This window comes from Gallus gallus, chromosome 3, assembly GCF_016699485.2.
Source record: "Gallus gallus isolate bGalGal1 chromosome 3, bGalGal1.mat.broiler.GRCg7b, whole genome shotgun sequence".
NCBI classification, from domain to species: Eukaryota; Metazoa; Chordata; class Aves; order Galliformes; family Phasianidae; genus Gallus; species Gallus gallus.
In genome coordinates, this window is record NC_052534.1 from 11,470,124 (window position 1) to 11,485,996 (window position 15,873).

Below are 15,873 nucleotides of genomic sequence, written 5' to 3' on the forward strand. Positions count from 1 at the left end.
GGATATAGCAGGCAGTTTCCAGGTCTTATTTCTGAAGGAAGCCTCTCTAAATGGTTAACACAGTGCTACAAAGATGCTGAAAGAAGGTAGTGCAGGACTAAGCTTTTAGGTACAGCATACCATCAAGTGCCTGAATGGACAGCATACTGCCAGGTGGCTGCATGCAAACTAAACCATTAACCTCAAGACCTCAAAACTCCGAGCAGTTCATTCGATTGAGACTTATTTTCAGGTTTAGATTTATTTTCAGGTTTACAAACACACTGTGTATCCCTCAGATCACACATAGTTAACTGCTACGTAACAAAAAGCCTTGGATAAGTTCTTATCCTTAATCTCAATATTTTTCATTTGTAGAACAAGGGCAGTATTTGTCAGCTTTGTGACAGCACAGCAAGATAAGTGCTCATGATTTGGGGGAAAGAAAGAACAGGTATAAGCAATTTAGATAATCAAGTCAGCCAATAAGATCTTTACCATTTCCAGGGCAAGGAGTCAGAACTTTCTTCTTGTTTTAACAGGAACGTGAAAGTAAAAGCAAAATACTAATTTTCTGGCAATACACAGCTGCATAGCACAAGCACTTTCCACTCCTCTGTCCCGATGTAGACCAAGGCCTGACATCATTCCTTCCCCATCATTTCAACCTCTACTCCCCCATCCTTTCACCATCCACTCCTCCAGAAGCAGAGGAGTTTAGTTGTAATAGGGCCATCGCACAGGAGCACCTCCCCTGTTCCTGATGGTCATTCTGGGAAAGAACTAACATATTGGAAGCACAGGAACAAATAGCTCCCTCTGCTTTTGTGGCCTTTCTGTAGGAATAAACAAGCTTAGGAAAAGAGAAAAGCATAAGCCAGAAGAAGGAAAGGGTGAAATAACAGGAAAAAGTGTCACTAAGCGAATTGGCTGCTAAACTACAAGTAACAGAACAGTGCAACTTTTAAGTGCACAAAAGATACTACCCAGAGTAGGGAGGACAGGCCTGGGAGGAAGGAGGGGTAAGGAAATCAAGAGCAAAAGGCTTTCAAAAGATCATACATTAGCTCAAATTACAAAAAAAAAAAAAAAAAAGAAAGAAAGAAAGAAAGAAAAAGAAAAAGAAAAAAAGAAAAGTTCTTCCATTAACACAACTCTGGATCATCATTTCCTGCAACTAAATCAAGGTCTTAACAGTTTCATGCTCAACTACCATTCAGACTTCAAACACTTTAGGGGACGATGCAATTTTCTTTTAACCAAAGGCAGCTAATCACAGGCAGCAAAAAGGAGAGGGAAAGGGATTCTTTTGTTAGCTGGGAAAATCAAGGCCATGTCAAAAAAAATCTTGTGCAGGTGTAACTGATTACATACTGTAACACTATTAAACGTATCTACAATGATAAAAAGCTGTTCTGTGACACTACCAGATAGGCAGAAGAAAGCTGCAATGTCTTCGTTTTTTGATGTATTTATTGATGTATTTATTACATCAATCAAACTGGATTAAGATTTTTTTAGAGCAACCTGGCGACACCTCAGCAATGTGGTATGTCTGTATGACATGATGAAGCAGAAGCAGACCAAGAAACAGTTCATCACCAAAGTGCATCTGCCTTATTTCCTCAGAAATACCACAATTACTGAGGCTGCCCTTTCCAGCAGCGTGGATGGTCAGAAGACAGCCTCATCGTCTTCAACGTACCTATAAAAGTCCTAATTTAGATGTTGTTAATCTCACTCCCTCAAAGCTTCTCTTTTAGTACTATGTCAGATACCTTACAAGATAAATAAAGATCCCAAGGCACTCCCATCACACATCATTTTCCCTTAAATGACTCAGTTTTCACTCCCTCCCAAACGCATCTTCCACAGTATAAACACAAAATTCCACCTTTACTCCATCAATGAAACATTATAATATTTTTTAAAGTTTCTTTCCTCATTCATCAACAGTCTCCATGTTCTTCTGTAGATCACAGACCTAAGTAAACTTAAATATCCAAACTGGCTTCAAAACTATAGACCTGAAAATTCACTTCTAAAACAAAACCATATACTAAGTAGAATGCCTTAAGTAAGCCTACCCCAAATCCTCTATTTTCTGAAGACCTACACATGCATTTCACATTTTGAATCCTAGACTAGTTAGTTCCTGTGTGGCACCAGATCTCTAGTTTGCTGTCAGATGGAATGGGAGGGAATACTGAACACTTCCCAGTCCATATGACCTGGACTTAGGCACCAGGCAAAGCTGAAATGACTTCCTGAGAGTTTAGAATGATAGCAGTCAAACTGTGATTTGGTAGCAGAATAACTGTCTGTTTGTTTCCCTTCAACTAATGATTTATTTAGCATCCTCCCTGAAAAATAGTAAAGAAGCACTCAAGACAGCCTTGTGGTGTTTGTTTTGTTTTTATTTCAGAAAGAAATGTTTTGGTGGTTCTTGGCTTCAGTCATTTAGAAAAACTGTTTTATATCAGCCTGGGAATGAATAGCTTCATCTGGAAAGGATGCTTAAGTGTCAGAAGCACCAGCACTGCTCAAGTAAAGCAAGTCACATCTAAGCAGAGACTAGCAAGAGCAGCGTCCAAATTCAGACTGACTCCTTTAATTTCCCAAAGACTCTCTCAGCTTGCTAGAAAGATGCATTATATAACACGGTTTGGGTGACTCCTGCATATTTCTGTCTCTTCTGTCCTGCAACCACAAAGCTCAAGAGCTAGATATGAATCAGAGAGGCCACTGTGAGGCCCCCTCTGCCTGAATACAGGCGACCCCAACAAAACAGATTTAACCAAACCCAAGAGTGTTTATTAGCATCTCTCTGGGGTATTTACCTTTTTGTAATACGTTTTTCTAGGAATAGTATTCCTAAGTCAACTATGACAGAATACAGCAACACCCCTAGTATTATGTAATGGAAGTATCATACTCTGCTCTCTGCTTGGTAGGATTTTAAACTAGCTATACCAAAATATCCAGAACTACGTTCTTTTACTTACTAGACGTTGATGTTATATCTTAAACTACTTCCTATGAACATATTCACCTTTTATTCTTCACTACAACTGTCAGCCCCCTGGCCCTGCAACAACATAGAGGAAGATAAAGCAAAGAACTTGGAACTACTGAAATAAGATTGCTCTACTGAAATTAAATAAAGACTGAAACAAGATCTGCCCTATTTTGCTATTTAAAGCAAATGCTTTCAATGAGAATATCCATAGGGTAACAACACTAAGAACAGCAACTTAAATGATGCTTGTGGTAAGAAGTATTGAAAAACAGACTAAACTGACAACTGCTTAGCTTACACATGATTTTCATGAGGCACCTACGATCAGGTGTGACCAGAAACAATAGTGATGCAGGCACAGTCAGTTCTCTCCAAGTTGCTACGGCTTGTTCTTGCAAAGATGCACCTTTGCTGACCAGGGTAACATCTGGAATATCTTTCCCACTCATCAGCATTTACATGTGGCAACCAATTAAAAAGAAATACTGTTCAAGAAGCCAAAGTAATAACCAACGTGATTATATCAGCAGGAGGTGTTACGGCAGCTTCCTTTAAGGCAGAATGAAGGAAAAAAATGGAAGTTATCGTACATGAAAGTCTGATTCCTTACAGGCTGCTAATACACTCACGGGCATCACCGCCAAATAACATTTCCCTTTCTTTTATGCACGCTGGCATCAGGCAAGTCTTGGAGAGCAAGACTTTCACAGAAGCCCCAGCTAATGGCAGTAAGAGCACAGCTGGTGTCTGGAAGGTGGCAACTGTTCACCTGCATCCTCACAGCACCATCAGCAGAACCACAACGTGGTATCAATTCTCATTTCAACTGTTTGTTTGTTCTTTTCAACTTCCAATCTCCCCAGTCCTCAACACACAAGCCCGCTTGTCTCTGCCTTGCGAGGAGGGCACGTAGCCATTCGTTACTCACATTGTTTTAGGCCACAGCTGACAACAAACGCAGCCTCTGCGCATTTCTGAGCGCTTCTTCAAATTCACATCTAACAGCCGCTGAAGCGCAAAGAGCGTGCCACGTCATTTTCAGCACGGAGCTCAGTTTTTAAGGCAGAGACCACAAACCCCTGCTTAAAAACAAGAGGGAGCCCCTTCTGAGCCGCTGGGCGGTGACAGACAGCTGGCCTCGCTCTTGGGGAGGGAAGAATGGAAAAGCTTAGGCCACCCGTAGTCCTCCAAGTGCAGAGCCAGAACGCTGCCACAGCCTCCTCGCAGCCTGGGAGAGGAGAATTTGGGCTAAAATACGTGTTTGTTAAAACAGGGCGTTGATTTCTTGGCAGCGGCGGCAGGCAGGAGACACCCCTAGTGTCGGCGCGCAATACTACACAGCTCCGCGCCGTACCTCCGGGTTAATTTTACGGCAGTAAAAGGGAAATTTAAATCGCCATGATTAAAAGGAGCGGAGCGGCTCCGACACGGAGCTCCCCGCACCCGGCCCGCCCGCCGCCACGGGCTACGTGCCTCACGGCTCCCCGGGCCGGGGGGGAGAGAGGAACCTCCGAAGATGGGCAGAGCGAAGCGCGGGGCGGGGGGCAGCGGCGGCACCTGGGGAGGGGAGAGGAGCGGAGCGGAGGGAGGGCCGCGCGGGAGGCGGCGCTGAGGGCCGCGAGGGGCGGCGCGAGCCCCCGCCGCGCTGCGGGGAACACGGGGGCGGCGGAGGGGAAGCGGGGGACGCGCCCGCCCCCGGGGAGAGTGGAAAGAAGGGAGAAAAAAGCGAGGGGGTGGGGGGAGGGAAGAGCGGCGCCGGCCCGCGAAGGACGTGGAAAGCTCGGGGGAGGAGGAGACGGGTCCGAAAGCCCCCACCCCGGCTTCCCCCCTCACCGCCCACCCGCGCGGCCCGGCCTGGAATATTCGTCGGGGCGGGAGCAGGGAGGCTCCTCACCATGGTGGCGGGTGGGCGTCAGGCGTCGTCCCCTGCAGCTGGATCCGCCGAGCCCCGCTCTGGCTGTCGCGCGCGTACGTTGGGCGCCGCCGCCGGGCCCGCTGCCCGCTCCGCTCCCTCACTGCGGCAGTGGCTGCTGGCGCTGACCCGCAACGGCGCGCAGCGAGCGAGGGCGGGGGCGCGAGCGGCGCTAACGCTCGGCGGCGGGGGCGGGGCCTCCCACATCCGGGCACCCGCCGCGCCCCGCACCGCCCTCGCGAAGGGGGCGGAGCGCGGCAGCGGCGTCTGCGGCGGGAGGGGAAGGGGGGATGGGGTAAAATGGCGGCGGCGCTGAGGGCGTGGGTTGGTGGGGTGGGTGTGTTGCTACTGCGGTTGTTGCAGTTGCAGCATTAGAGGGTCTTTGCAGGTTCTCCTTGTGCTATCTTGTAGAGGCTGCTTTACAAGCCTTGTTGCTAGAGCTCTTGCTTCCTTTCTTTTAGTCCTTTTCCTAAGAGCAGCTAGGGGATGTGCTCTGTAGGGCCTTTTGGAAGGTGCTTAGTGTTGTGTGGGCTTGCAGGGAGCTGTAGGGTTCATGAGTGGTTATGCAGAACTAATGGATGCATCCTGTGCTAAGGTGGTTATTAAAAGCGTACCTACCTCTGTGTTGTTTCAGTGTCTTTAGTTTGGCTTTGCATCCTGGATAATCTACTAAATAAAGGAACTGATAAGTACAAGCCCAAAGATACAGCCTTCATAATGTCTTTGAGGCAAGATTTAGGGCAACGTGACTGCTTGCATAAGGCTGACCCTTGGGGAGTGATCTGTATATTGTGAAGTTCCAAGTAGGCCAAGTGATGCCTTTAAAAGTCTCGGTGAAGGGTGAAGTAAAATACCCTCATACATGAATTTTATGTTCTCTTTGCTGCTTTTGTATTTCTTTGTGGTTTCTCTGCTGAATGTGGTTTGGGTGTTTTTTGGTTTTTGTTTTTGTTTTTTTTTTTTGGAGCACCATAACGCAGTGCTCACTATGGTGTGATGAATGGTGATGTGAAAGTAATAATTATGTATAGGATATTGCTGTGTTAATGCTGCCAAAGAATAGGCTCCATACCACATGGATGTTGTCCTTCAGGTGCTTGATATTTGGCTCACAGTAGTGAAATAGTTTGCTAGGGAAAGGCAAATCCATCCTGCCGAGCTCAAGGGGAATGGCAACCTTAATTGTGTGAGAAAGGAGCTCATAACTTAAAGTTATTACTTTAAACCACGTTAATGTATTTAGAAGCATAGCTGAGTGTGAACTCCACGGTCTAAAACAGTGGTTTTCCTTCTTTAGCTTCTCAGAAAAATAACTACTTCATCACTGTTATCTGTGGGAGTCTGAGCTGGTCTGAGGCCAGCAAAGGTCACCTTCAGAGTTCCTGGAATAAAAAACAGCAACAAAACAACAGAATCTTGAACTGGCAATGTGTAAATGATGAGAGGAACAGGAAATCTTCGGTGAGTCTGTTCTGGAAGCTAGATAATGTGTAAATGTGGAGTTCTAGAACAGATTGGAATTTCTCATGTAAGAGACTTAAAGCGTGGTAATAGATGTGCAGCTCTTAGAAAGTACCTGTAAAAATGTACCTCAGGTTCTGCTGGGGAGATGATACTCAGCATGCCTTCAGATCTGCAGAAAGGGATAAGCCTGACTGGGAGGAATAAAGAGCAGGGTACAGAGATTGCAGAGAAAAAAAATCTAGCAGTTGTGAGGAAACGAAGAATGCGGCAATGAGTGAAACTAAATGGTGGCAAACGAAAGGTAATTGCCCCAAAAGAATGCAAAACAGACAATAATGCAGAACCATAAGCTTTACTTTAATAGTGAAATAGGAGAAAAGGCCTTGGTGATAGGAAACTGAGCCTTGCCACAGCGAGAGATGATACAGTATGAAGTGGTCCAGCCCAGGCAAGGAAGACCCCACCTCTTCTCACTGCCAGGTACAGGTATCTAGAACAGCTGCTGTCTCAGGGGAGGAAAAAAAATCTGGTTCCTAGGATGTCTGGGAATAAAACATTGTTAGATTTTACTGAAAACCAGTGTTAAAACTGACTGGACTGCAGACAAAAATAGAAGTTTAAGAAATCTGAAAGAACAAGAAATTCTGATGTCAAACAGCCCTTCTGCTTACCTCTCTGTCACTGCAGCCTCTGCAGCGTCAGTGACTGCAGCGTCACTAACAGACGCAAAACTGGAGTAAAAATCAGCTAACTCAAGTTGAATACGGCTAGAATTTTTATGGCACAAAGTAAAGGGACTGAAATAAACAGAAATGAGAAGCACAATACCTTAACTGTTACCTTTTTAGGTTCTGAGTAGAGGCGGCCAAGAGGTTATGAAAATATATTCTTTATCTCGTAAGGCAGATGTGTCACTGCTTGCAGTTTTGAAGCTCTCGATGCAGTACAAAGTCACAGTAATTAATTTTAGTTTTTTCTGCTGTGTCAACATGTCAAAGGCACTTTTATATCCAGCTTCTGAAAGGTGTTTAAAGCACAAGATGGCATCTGGTAGCGTGTAACCAAGTGCAGAAAGCCATGACTTGCATTTAACAATTTACATTATATTATCACATTTCTGAATAGTATTCCTGCTAGTACCAATGTTTGAGTCTGTTTTTAAAGTTTCAGACAGTTGTGCATTTTGTCACTTCCTGGGCCTTAAGCTCCTTTTGCAGCATAATTACAACCATTAGAACTAGGATAAGTGTGTATTTTAATGTAATGGAAGGCTGTTATGGTTACAGGTAAATGAACAGGTAAGTTAACTATGTACCTCTTTATGTTCTTTGGTGTCATAAACAGTAATGATGTGGTTTGCATAGTGTTTGGCCTGGAAAACAATTTCCATGCTCCTGTTGATGTGACTGGGCTCCTGCTGCAGTTCTTTGGTAGCATGCTCCTTTTGAAGTGCTAATTGTGGCACCTCACCTTTCTCTTACTGATAACTTTGTGTCTTACATCTGTGCGCATGAGGATATTATGCATCTTTGAGCATATCTTTGTCTCCCTTTGTGTTGGTCTTCATACATTCTCTACTTGCAGATGTTGCAGGATGTATTTTGCATGGAGCATTTGCCTCTCTGCTAACCCAGGGTGAGGGCTGCCACCTAATTAAATAATCTTCTGTCCTGACCCTTCAAAGGCTGTAAGCAGCTTTTCCCAGCAAAGCAGGTAACCTCTTGGGACAGAGCGGTGAAGCTTGAAAATATGCCATTTTTAAGCATTTATGTGTTCTTATTGGCTCCAGTTGTGTTCCTTAAAAATAAACATTCTTATTTTGCTTTAATGCTCTAGAAGGCAAAAAGGGAAGCTACCTTTTAGGACCTAGCTTTGAGGGAAAGTACACTGAGCTGCAGAGAGGTGGGAGGAGGGCTGTATTTTATCAGCAAAAGAGAAAAGACGGTTATAATTTCCGTCTAAATAGCTTTTCTCAGCAGGTTTGAATTGCTCTGGTACTGCAGATCCTGAACTCTTTAGTCTGTAAAACTGATGCACCATATTCATTTATCTCATGCCATTTGTGATAACTGGTAGAATAATAGGTACATCTAAAGATATAATACTGACTAGAACTGACAAATGCTTGGAGAAATGAAGTACTTCTCTCGCAGTATTTCTCTTACACCTACATCTGTCTTTTCAGTTGAAAGAAATCAAAAGGAGTCTGCCCTTGTTTTCTTGCATATTTGTGTGAGCATGTATAAATTGCCACGACTTGGGAGGAGAGATAGATATTATTTTTCAGATCCAGTAAGGCATAGAAGGATAAATGGTCAAATAAATGGGTTAGGGACACAGGGGAGCACTGTTCTCTTTACCTAGAAGATTGAGAAGGGGACTCTTTAAAGTCAGGAGCAAAGGAAGGGCCACGGAATTCATGTGAAGTCGTAGGTTAATAGGGAGCTTTTTGGTAACTTTCTTGGTCATACTGCAGCTCTGAAGAGCATTAAATTCCAAACTGCTAGACCTGGCTTGCATATGAAGTTGCCTTGAGCATATGTGCTGTAAATATTTCTGTAGATTTTGCTGCCCAAGGTGTGGAATTAAATGTCTTGAGAGTAGGGTTATTTCTTTCAAAGGCTTCCTTTTGAGCTCTTAGTGGTAATTAAGAGCCTCCAAGGACTTGAACCAACAAAGTGAAAATCACTGCAGTGAACTTTTCTCTTTTTTTTCTTTTTTTGGCTTAACTTTGTTTTACTGAGTGGTCTTCTGATTTCCTAAACTTACTGTCAGTGCTGGCTAGGATAAGCTGAGAATAAAAATGCTGTCTATGTCTTTGACCCTGTGCCTGTAGTTGTATCACTTTATCAGTTAGCTCTCTGCAGAACAAATATATGGAAACAATTTGCAAGGAAGATTGAGACTGAAAGGTTATATTTTTTTCCTGAGGCTATGCTGTTGGCATAATAATTGAATATGGTGATGTTACTTGCTTAGCAATTAATGGCATTCAACTGTAGCTGGACTTGGTGTTATTGATTGCTTTTTTGTTTTCAAGATACTTGTTCTGGGGAATTTTGCTAAGAAGTATGTTCTGACTGCTCAAAGACTGCATAACTGGGTAAATGCTGCAAACATGAGTACCGTGTTTGATTTTTCACTGATATGCACTGATATGCTCATCTCCCACTGTTGGAGATTATTGCTTTTATTTAACTCTACTAGGGATACTCAGACATTGGTCTATGTTATGAAGGCTTTATCTTGCAAAAATTGATTAGGCAACAGAGATTGGCCTGCACAGGATATTAATGAGCTATTAGCATACATAACTTCAATCTTGTGGAAATAATCACTTGAATTATCTTAAAGCAGTACCTGCTTTTATCATTGGCTGACTGTTTCAGGCTCTGGCCAGTACAAACTCTGAAGGTGATGACTCAAATAGCAAACAGACTGGTAATTTAGTAGTGAAACAATGGCATCTGAACCAAAGTAATGACAAAATGTCTTAGTATCTTACTTCTTTCTCTCGTAGCAGAGAGAAAGCAGGGGAACTGCTTGGTTGTTCATCCCCTAATGGTTTGAGTTGGGAAAAACATTTGAATACCAGTAAGGAACCTGACTCTTTCAAAACTAACCAAAATAGGTGATGCTGTCACGTTGAATGTCCTTTAGCATATCAGTTTGTGTTGTGGGGAGTTTAAGTAATGTAGTGTGGAGTTCTGTGTGTTAACCTTTTCTGTTCATCATGGAGGAGTAAAAGAATGACATTAAGAAACTCTGTGGTATCAATACAGTAAATTGTGTCCATCTTAGCTATGCATCTTTATGTGGCTTTGGTTGCTGTGATCTCAGTGCTCATAAAATCCATCTTAGTTTGCAGTGCCATCATGTGTGTGAAATGAAATAAGTTGTTAGAGCTTTCAAGGAAGATGTAATGCAGCACAATCAGACATATCCATGCAAATGAACATTCAAGGCCCTCTCAGCTCAGGACGTGAGACTACACTAAGGTAAGTAATATTCTTATGTTTTTTGAGCATTGTGCTTGTGTGATTTTTCACTATGTACTTCTGCTCCATGCAGGCACTTTCTGAGAAGCTTATTTTGAGGGCTCTGTGGTTTGTGGTTTCAATTTGAGAAACAGGAGGGAGCATAACCCTAAATGCCAATTGAGTCTGACTGGCACAGGATGTGATTTTTTGCTATGGAAGTTCAAAGTGCATCTAAGAATTCGAAGAACTTTCATTTGGTGCTAATATAGAATACCACGTGTGTATTCATAGCTGTGAGAGGTTTTACTGCTCTACATGTTGCATGGCAAAACTGGTTTTGGAGATGCTCTTTTCTTGTACTCCAGAGCACCTCGTTTATCATTGTATCATCACTGGATACAACACTTTACTTACTACAGTAGTCTTCAGATATTCTGTTTGCAGTACAGGACTAGAAAATTGCCTGAGTTTCTCTTTAGTGAGGGCTATTGTTTCATTCCTGCTCTGCTGCTTTTGGTAGAAGAGTGAAGTTATTCTCATGCTGCTGGATGGGATGTCTGCATTTGTTTTTGTTATGTTTTGTTGTTTTTTTTTTCCCTGTAAAGCACATTCAGGTTCTCAATCCAAAGTGTTTGGACATCCTAGGTATTATCCTTTTACCGTGATGCTGGAAGGGTTAGATTCTGCTAATTTGTGCTTAGAATAGAACAGTCACCTAAGGAACCATTAAAAGATTTAGCTTCCCTGCATCATCCTTTTCCTTTGAGGAGATATGAGACAGCACCTGTTTTGTGCACGGTTGTTACAGTTGCTGGGAGCTCTTGCTCTGCACAGAAGGTAAAGAATCCCTTACAGGAGTTACAGCTTGGCTGGACTCACTGTTAAACTCTGTTAACAATCTGAAGATTCTATGTGTTCTAAGTCTTTGGGCCTTCATGTTGTAAAAGGATGCCTAATTAAGAGGGGCACTTGCCAGGAGTGGAATGCAGCTTGTTTCTGTGATACACTAGTAAGTCCTGAGGCTTCTGCTTCCTTTCTGCTTGGCAAGGTACTGGTGTAGAATGGATTTATAAATCAGTGGATTTTAAATTAGTTTCTGATCAGTCATGCTGTTGCTGAGCTCTCCTACAAGAATTTGCTAGAATGGGGATTTTTCTTTTATAGAAGGACCTACCTGGGGGAGAAGAACAGAGCAAACAGGAACAACAGAACCTCCTGTGTTTGTTGGGTGTGGGTAAAATATGACCAGTAGTGGTTCTAAGGCTTTTTAGCTGAATATTTTGTGATGTAATTATACGTGCAGATTATAAATTATCTAGATAACTAACTAGTATCATCTCATTGCGGGGAAAAAAGAAAAAAAGCAATGATCTTTTAAAGAACTTAAAATTTTTCATGCCTTTTCCTATTCCACTGAAGTTCATGTATGAGCATTTTTTGCAGGCATATGGATAGCTGGTAAAATTCCTGATGTACAGGTAGGTGAAGTACACATCTGTACTTCCCAGTGCTGTGAGAGCTCTGCAATGCATGTATATCTTGTTTGGTTTTTTTTTTAATAATCTTGTTTAATGCTATTATAAGCACGTTACCTCTGAGTTATGCTACAGCTGCGTGCATCTCAACTGGATAAAGATTTAATGCAGTGTGTACAGTTCTGGTGGATCAAGTGTTCTGCATGTAATAGCAACCCACCATTCCAACAAGCCTTCTTGGTGAAGGTGCATTCAGTGTTCTCTCCCTTTTACAACTCACACCAAATTTGGACTAGAATAAACAATGCTGTAGTGGCTTCCTGGTCAACATAATTTGCTGTTTTCTGGCCGACTTTGGCTCACAGGATTACTTTGCTACCTCCCTATTGCTAACCACCAGAGCTAAAAGTGCGGGCCGTGTCTGGGAAATGTTTATGTTTTGGCCCTCTTTCAAATAGGAACAATTCTGAGAAATACTCCCTCTTTGCATGGTGAAGCAGGAAGCATGCTACTTACTGATTTTAGTATATGTAGCCAAGAATAAAAATACAGGTCACAGATACTACCTTGCCCTTCTAGCTATCAAGGCTATTGCTCTAGCAATACTTTGAGCAGAACCTCAGTAGCAACCATCCAACAACTTTCATTCCCTGTGTCTGAATACAGTAATCCTACACCAGAGTGACAGAGACTCATTAATGCCTCTGCGCTAGGGAGCACATTCCCAGTCAAATGCATTGCATTAGGTTTAGCTTGGGATGTGGGGGAAAATGACTGCTGTAAGGGAGGAGGAGAAGTGTGTATATATAATCCTCTTGGAAGTAAACCCTATTCTCCCTCTGCTGACAAGGACAGTCTTGGTCAATAGCATGCCAGTTGTGGATATATCTGGTATAGTGAGAATTTGTCCAGCCTGAAGGAAGGCATCCTCTTCATTTTTTTCAGTCAGATATAGAAATGATGCTGAACTTTTGATGCTGAACGACCTGCAGCCCTTGTGTGGGCTGTTAGCTTTTTTTTAAGCACTGCTGTTCTGAGTGCAATAAATAGATCATACTTCAGATTAATTCTTCAGGGAACCTATTTTCATTATAAACTGGTTGTCTGCACTCAGAAATCTTTCGGTATGGCCTAAAACTGTTTGTTTGTTGCAAACCTTAGGAGGTTAGAGCCTTTAAGTTGTGTGGAGTAAGCAGCCTTTTAAAAATAAGGACAAAGACTTCCCTAAATCTGGGTTTTGTTGCTTTCAGGGCTTCTCAATTCCTGTAAAGTCTGAGTGACCCTTGGCACAGTCTTTTAAAGAGGAAGTGCTGCTAGCTGATCAAGGTCCCTGAAAGTGCTGGAGAAGGGCAGGGAATGCCTAAAGCCTGTAAAGCTTTTATTATTAAAGTAAAACAAACAAACAAACAAGAAGACCAACATCTATCATCAAAGCAGTCGTAGCTGGAGCTGTAAAGTGCTTGGCATCAGTGAATAAAGAAGTAGATTCTTGGAGGTTCTTTAACTGAACTAAAATACAGCTTAACCAGGGACTATACCATATTTTAATTCATGTTAATGTGGAGTGAAATATAAATAAGAATTAAGAATAAGAACCTGCCCTAATGTGCAAGGTTTGGCAATGCACATGTTCATTCTGCATAGTTTTTAAGTATCTTGTTTGTGTAATGTATAAGGAAAAACTCACCTCTCCAATGGTAAATGCCTAAATTTATTGGTATTTTTCTAAAATTCTGTTTGCATTTTAATGCTCAGTTGGTTAATTTTGTTAGTAAATTTCTACTGCTCTGAATATGTGACCATGTACGTCTGTCCCATACTATAGAATGCAACAGGAGGTTAAAATAATAAATTCTTGGAATCACAGGTAGCCATTTTGAACGTGTTCTCAAGATCTCCATTCATGGTTATCCAGACTTTGTGTCATTTTGTCTTCTCCTGTGTACTTCTTGACAGTCTGGGGATGGGTGGGGGGGAAACTCTGCAGATAGGAGATGTGAATGGTTTCCTGTGGATTGTCCTGTTCCACCAAGGTGCGAGATTGAGTTGGAAGTTCTCCGAATCTCTGGGCAGGGCAATGAGAGCTTGTTGCTCACAGCAGGCAGCCCCTGCTGCCCCATTCCTACAACTGGCTCTTACTCTTACTGCTGTAAGAGTTTGAAGACAACACACAGTTTTGAATACATTAATAAGAAAATGCACTCTGAGACCACTGGTCAGTACAATAAGCCGTTTAGCTGTCTCTGAATGCAGCTGATAGCTCTAGTACCAGTGTTTGGGGATGTCTGGTACTTCGCTATGGATTATCTTGCAGACTTTCATGAGTGCTTTGGGAATTGATAATAATGTTTTAAAGGATAAACGGAGATTGTCTGACCTTATTGTCTCCCTTTGCAGTGATGTTCTATTCCTAGCATCTGTAACTAAGTACTCAGTAGATACATGGATCGCTTTGATAAACATGTAAATATTTGTCACTTAAAAATTTTTGGACAGAAAATGGCTGCTTAAGATCATCTTTGTTTCCAGTGGTCCCTTGAGAGATTCCAATTCTGAGCTGAATTTCTTCCATCAAATACATCCATTGTCTTCAGTAATAAATTTGCATACAAACTGGAGGAAGCAGCTTGGCCTATTCTTAGAGCAAGTCAAGATTACACTCTGCTTCTTTGTGAACTGCTGTATATTTTTGTTTATTTCTTGTGTACTGACAACGTATGCAAGGCAGAGAAGTCTTTGCCATGGAGCAGTTTGCAACCTAAATGCAGAGGCTAAATAGTTACTCAGTTCCTTCATTAAGGTTAAGATCTCACTGTTCTTTACTTCTAGGTTGTAATATGCAGAAAATATGCTGAATATGCAGATGTGTATATCAGCTCATGCTATGCTTCAGGAAGAGTATCCACTAACTGTTGTTGCTGCGTCTCCTATTGGAAGTTTTCCCCATATGATGTATTTGCATGAACTGGTGTGTGCCTGCTCCCTAACTCAGTTCTTAAAATATTAACTGTGTTAGTTTAAACACTTTATGTGGCTGAAAATTTTCTAAAGCTTTGGTAATTGGACTGGGGAATGGATGAGTGCTTGTGGACTGGGGAGAATGGAGGAAAGAAAAATCAGTGAAAGAGTGGTAATAATAAGTGGCTGGGAGCAAAAGCCTCTTTGCCTACTGTCACCGAAGCCCCACCTCCAACCACAGTTGTAGTTATTCACATCCATCGAGTGGTTAAAGCTGGATTTGATTCTCAGACTTCTGACACCAGCATTGGATCTGGGTCAGGCTGAGATTCAGAGGGAGTTCAGTGCACACGGACAGGGAAGAGCTGGCAACAGATGGCATCGTAGTGGAAACAGTGAGGCAGCTCATCAGCTGGCAACACTTCCACTGTGTTTTGCCGATCATTTGTTTTTCTTCAGGGAGGAATTCAGGGTTTGGTTCAACTTTGTCGTCATTTTTTTTATAGTCACTTATCCTAGGAAACCATTTTCTCTACTCTGAATTTAGTATCTTTGTGGCAAATAGTTCTACTATAATTACTGGTTCATAAGCTTTTGAAAAAGGAATGAAACTATTTGAGTTTTTGAACTGCGTATTTAAATTCATTTATTTCAGCTTACTGCTTTTACAGTAATCTTAGTTAGGAAATAAAGGATCTGTTTTACAAGCAGGAGTGATTAAATTTAGTAGTTGCATAGAAGTAAAGGACTCGTTCATTTTTGATTCAAATAAGAGATATCACTTAGGTTTTATTAAACAACGAAATCCAGTTCCTGTAATCATTCTGGTTTTTCATAAGCAAGAACTTAAAACACATAAAGCCAAGCATTATCTTCATCTCTAGGGAGCTGAGCACTTTAGTTCTCAGAAGAGCTGGGATTCTCTTTGACTAATTTTCCATGTGCTTTTTGTTAGTTCTTACCATAGGCTTAAAGTATCATTCATTTACTAATGCCTAATAATGACTGTTAAGCTTCAATATGTTAATAAATTTTCTTTTTACATCTACTTAGAGAAAAAAAATAAATAGAAATAACTTCTTGTGA

At 42.0% G+C, this 15,873-nt stretch overlaps 2 protein-coding genes across 20 annotated transcripts in view; one reads left to right on the top strand and one right to left on the bottom strand.

Annotated features, from left to right (window-relative positions):
- Positions 1 to 5,097, bottom strand: part of PPP3R1 (protein phosphatase 3 regulatory subunit B, alpha) — a 33,555-nt gene extending 28,458 nt beyond the window's left edge. The window contains exon 1 of one of the 2 annotated variants that reach the window (NM_204376.3): positions 4,893 to 5,097. In NM_204376.3, coding sequence (NP_989707.1) covers positions 4,893 to 4,895 — 3 coding nt within the window. In that variant the 5' untranslated portion in view covers positions 4,896 to 5,097. Of the gene's footprint in view, positions 1 to 3,926; positions 4,679 to 4,892 lie in introns of those variants that run through there. The other variant, XM_046938402.1, reaches the window with a different exon arrangement.
- A 63-nt stretch (positions 5,098 to 5,160) lies between these two features.
- PLEK (pleckstrin) overlaps positions 5,161 to 15,873 on the top strand; it is a 55,550-nt gene continuing 44,837 nt past the window's right edge. For 4 of the 18 annotated variants that reach the window (XM_046938476.1, XM_046938477.1, XM_046938478.1 and 1 more), the window contains exons 1-2: positions 5,161 to 6,371; positions 10,236 to 10,372. The gene's annotated coding sequence lies outside the window, so the exon portion shown is untranslated. Of the gene's footprint in view, positions 6,855 to 7,660; positions 7,673 to 7,958; positions 8,088 to 9,414; positions 9,478 to 10,235; positions 10,373 to 11,797; positions 11,833 to 15,873 lie in introns of all 18 variants that reach the window. The other 14 variants (XM_046938466.1, XM_046938471.1, XM_046938465.1 and 11 more) reach the window with 13 other exon arrangements.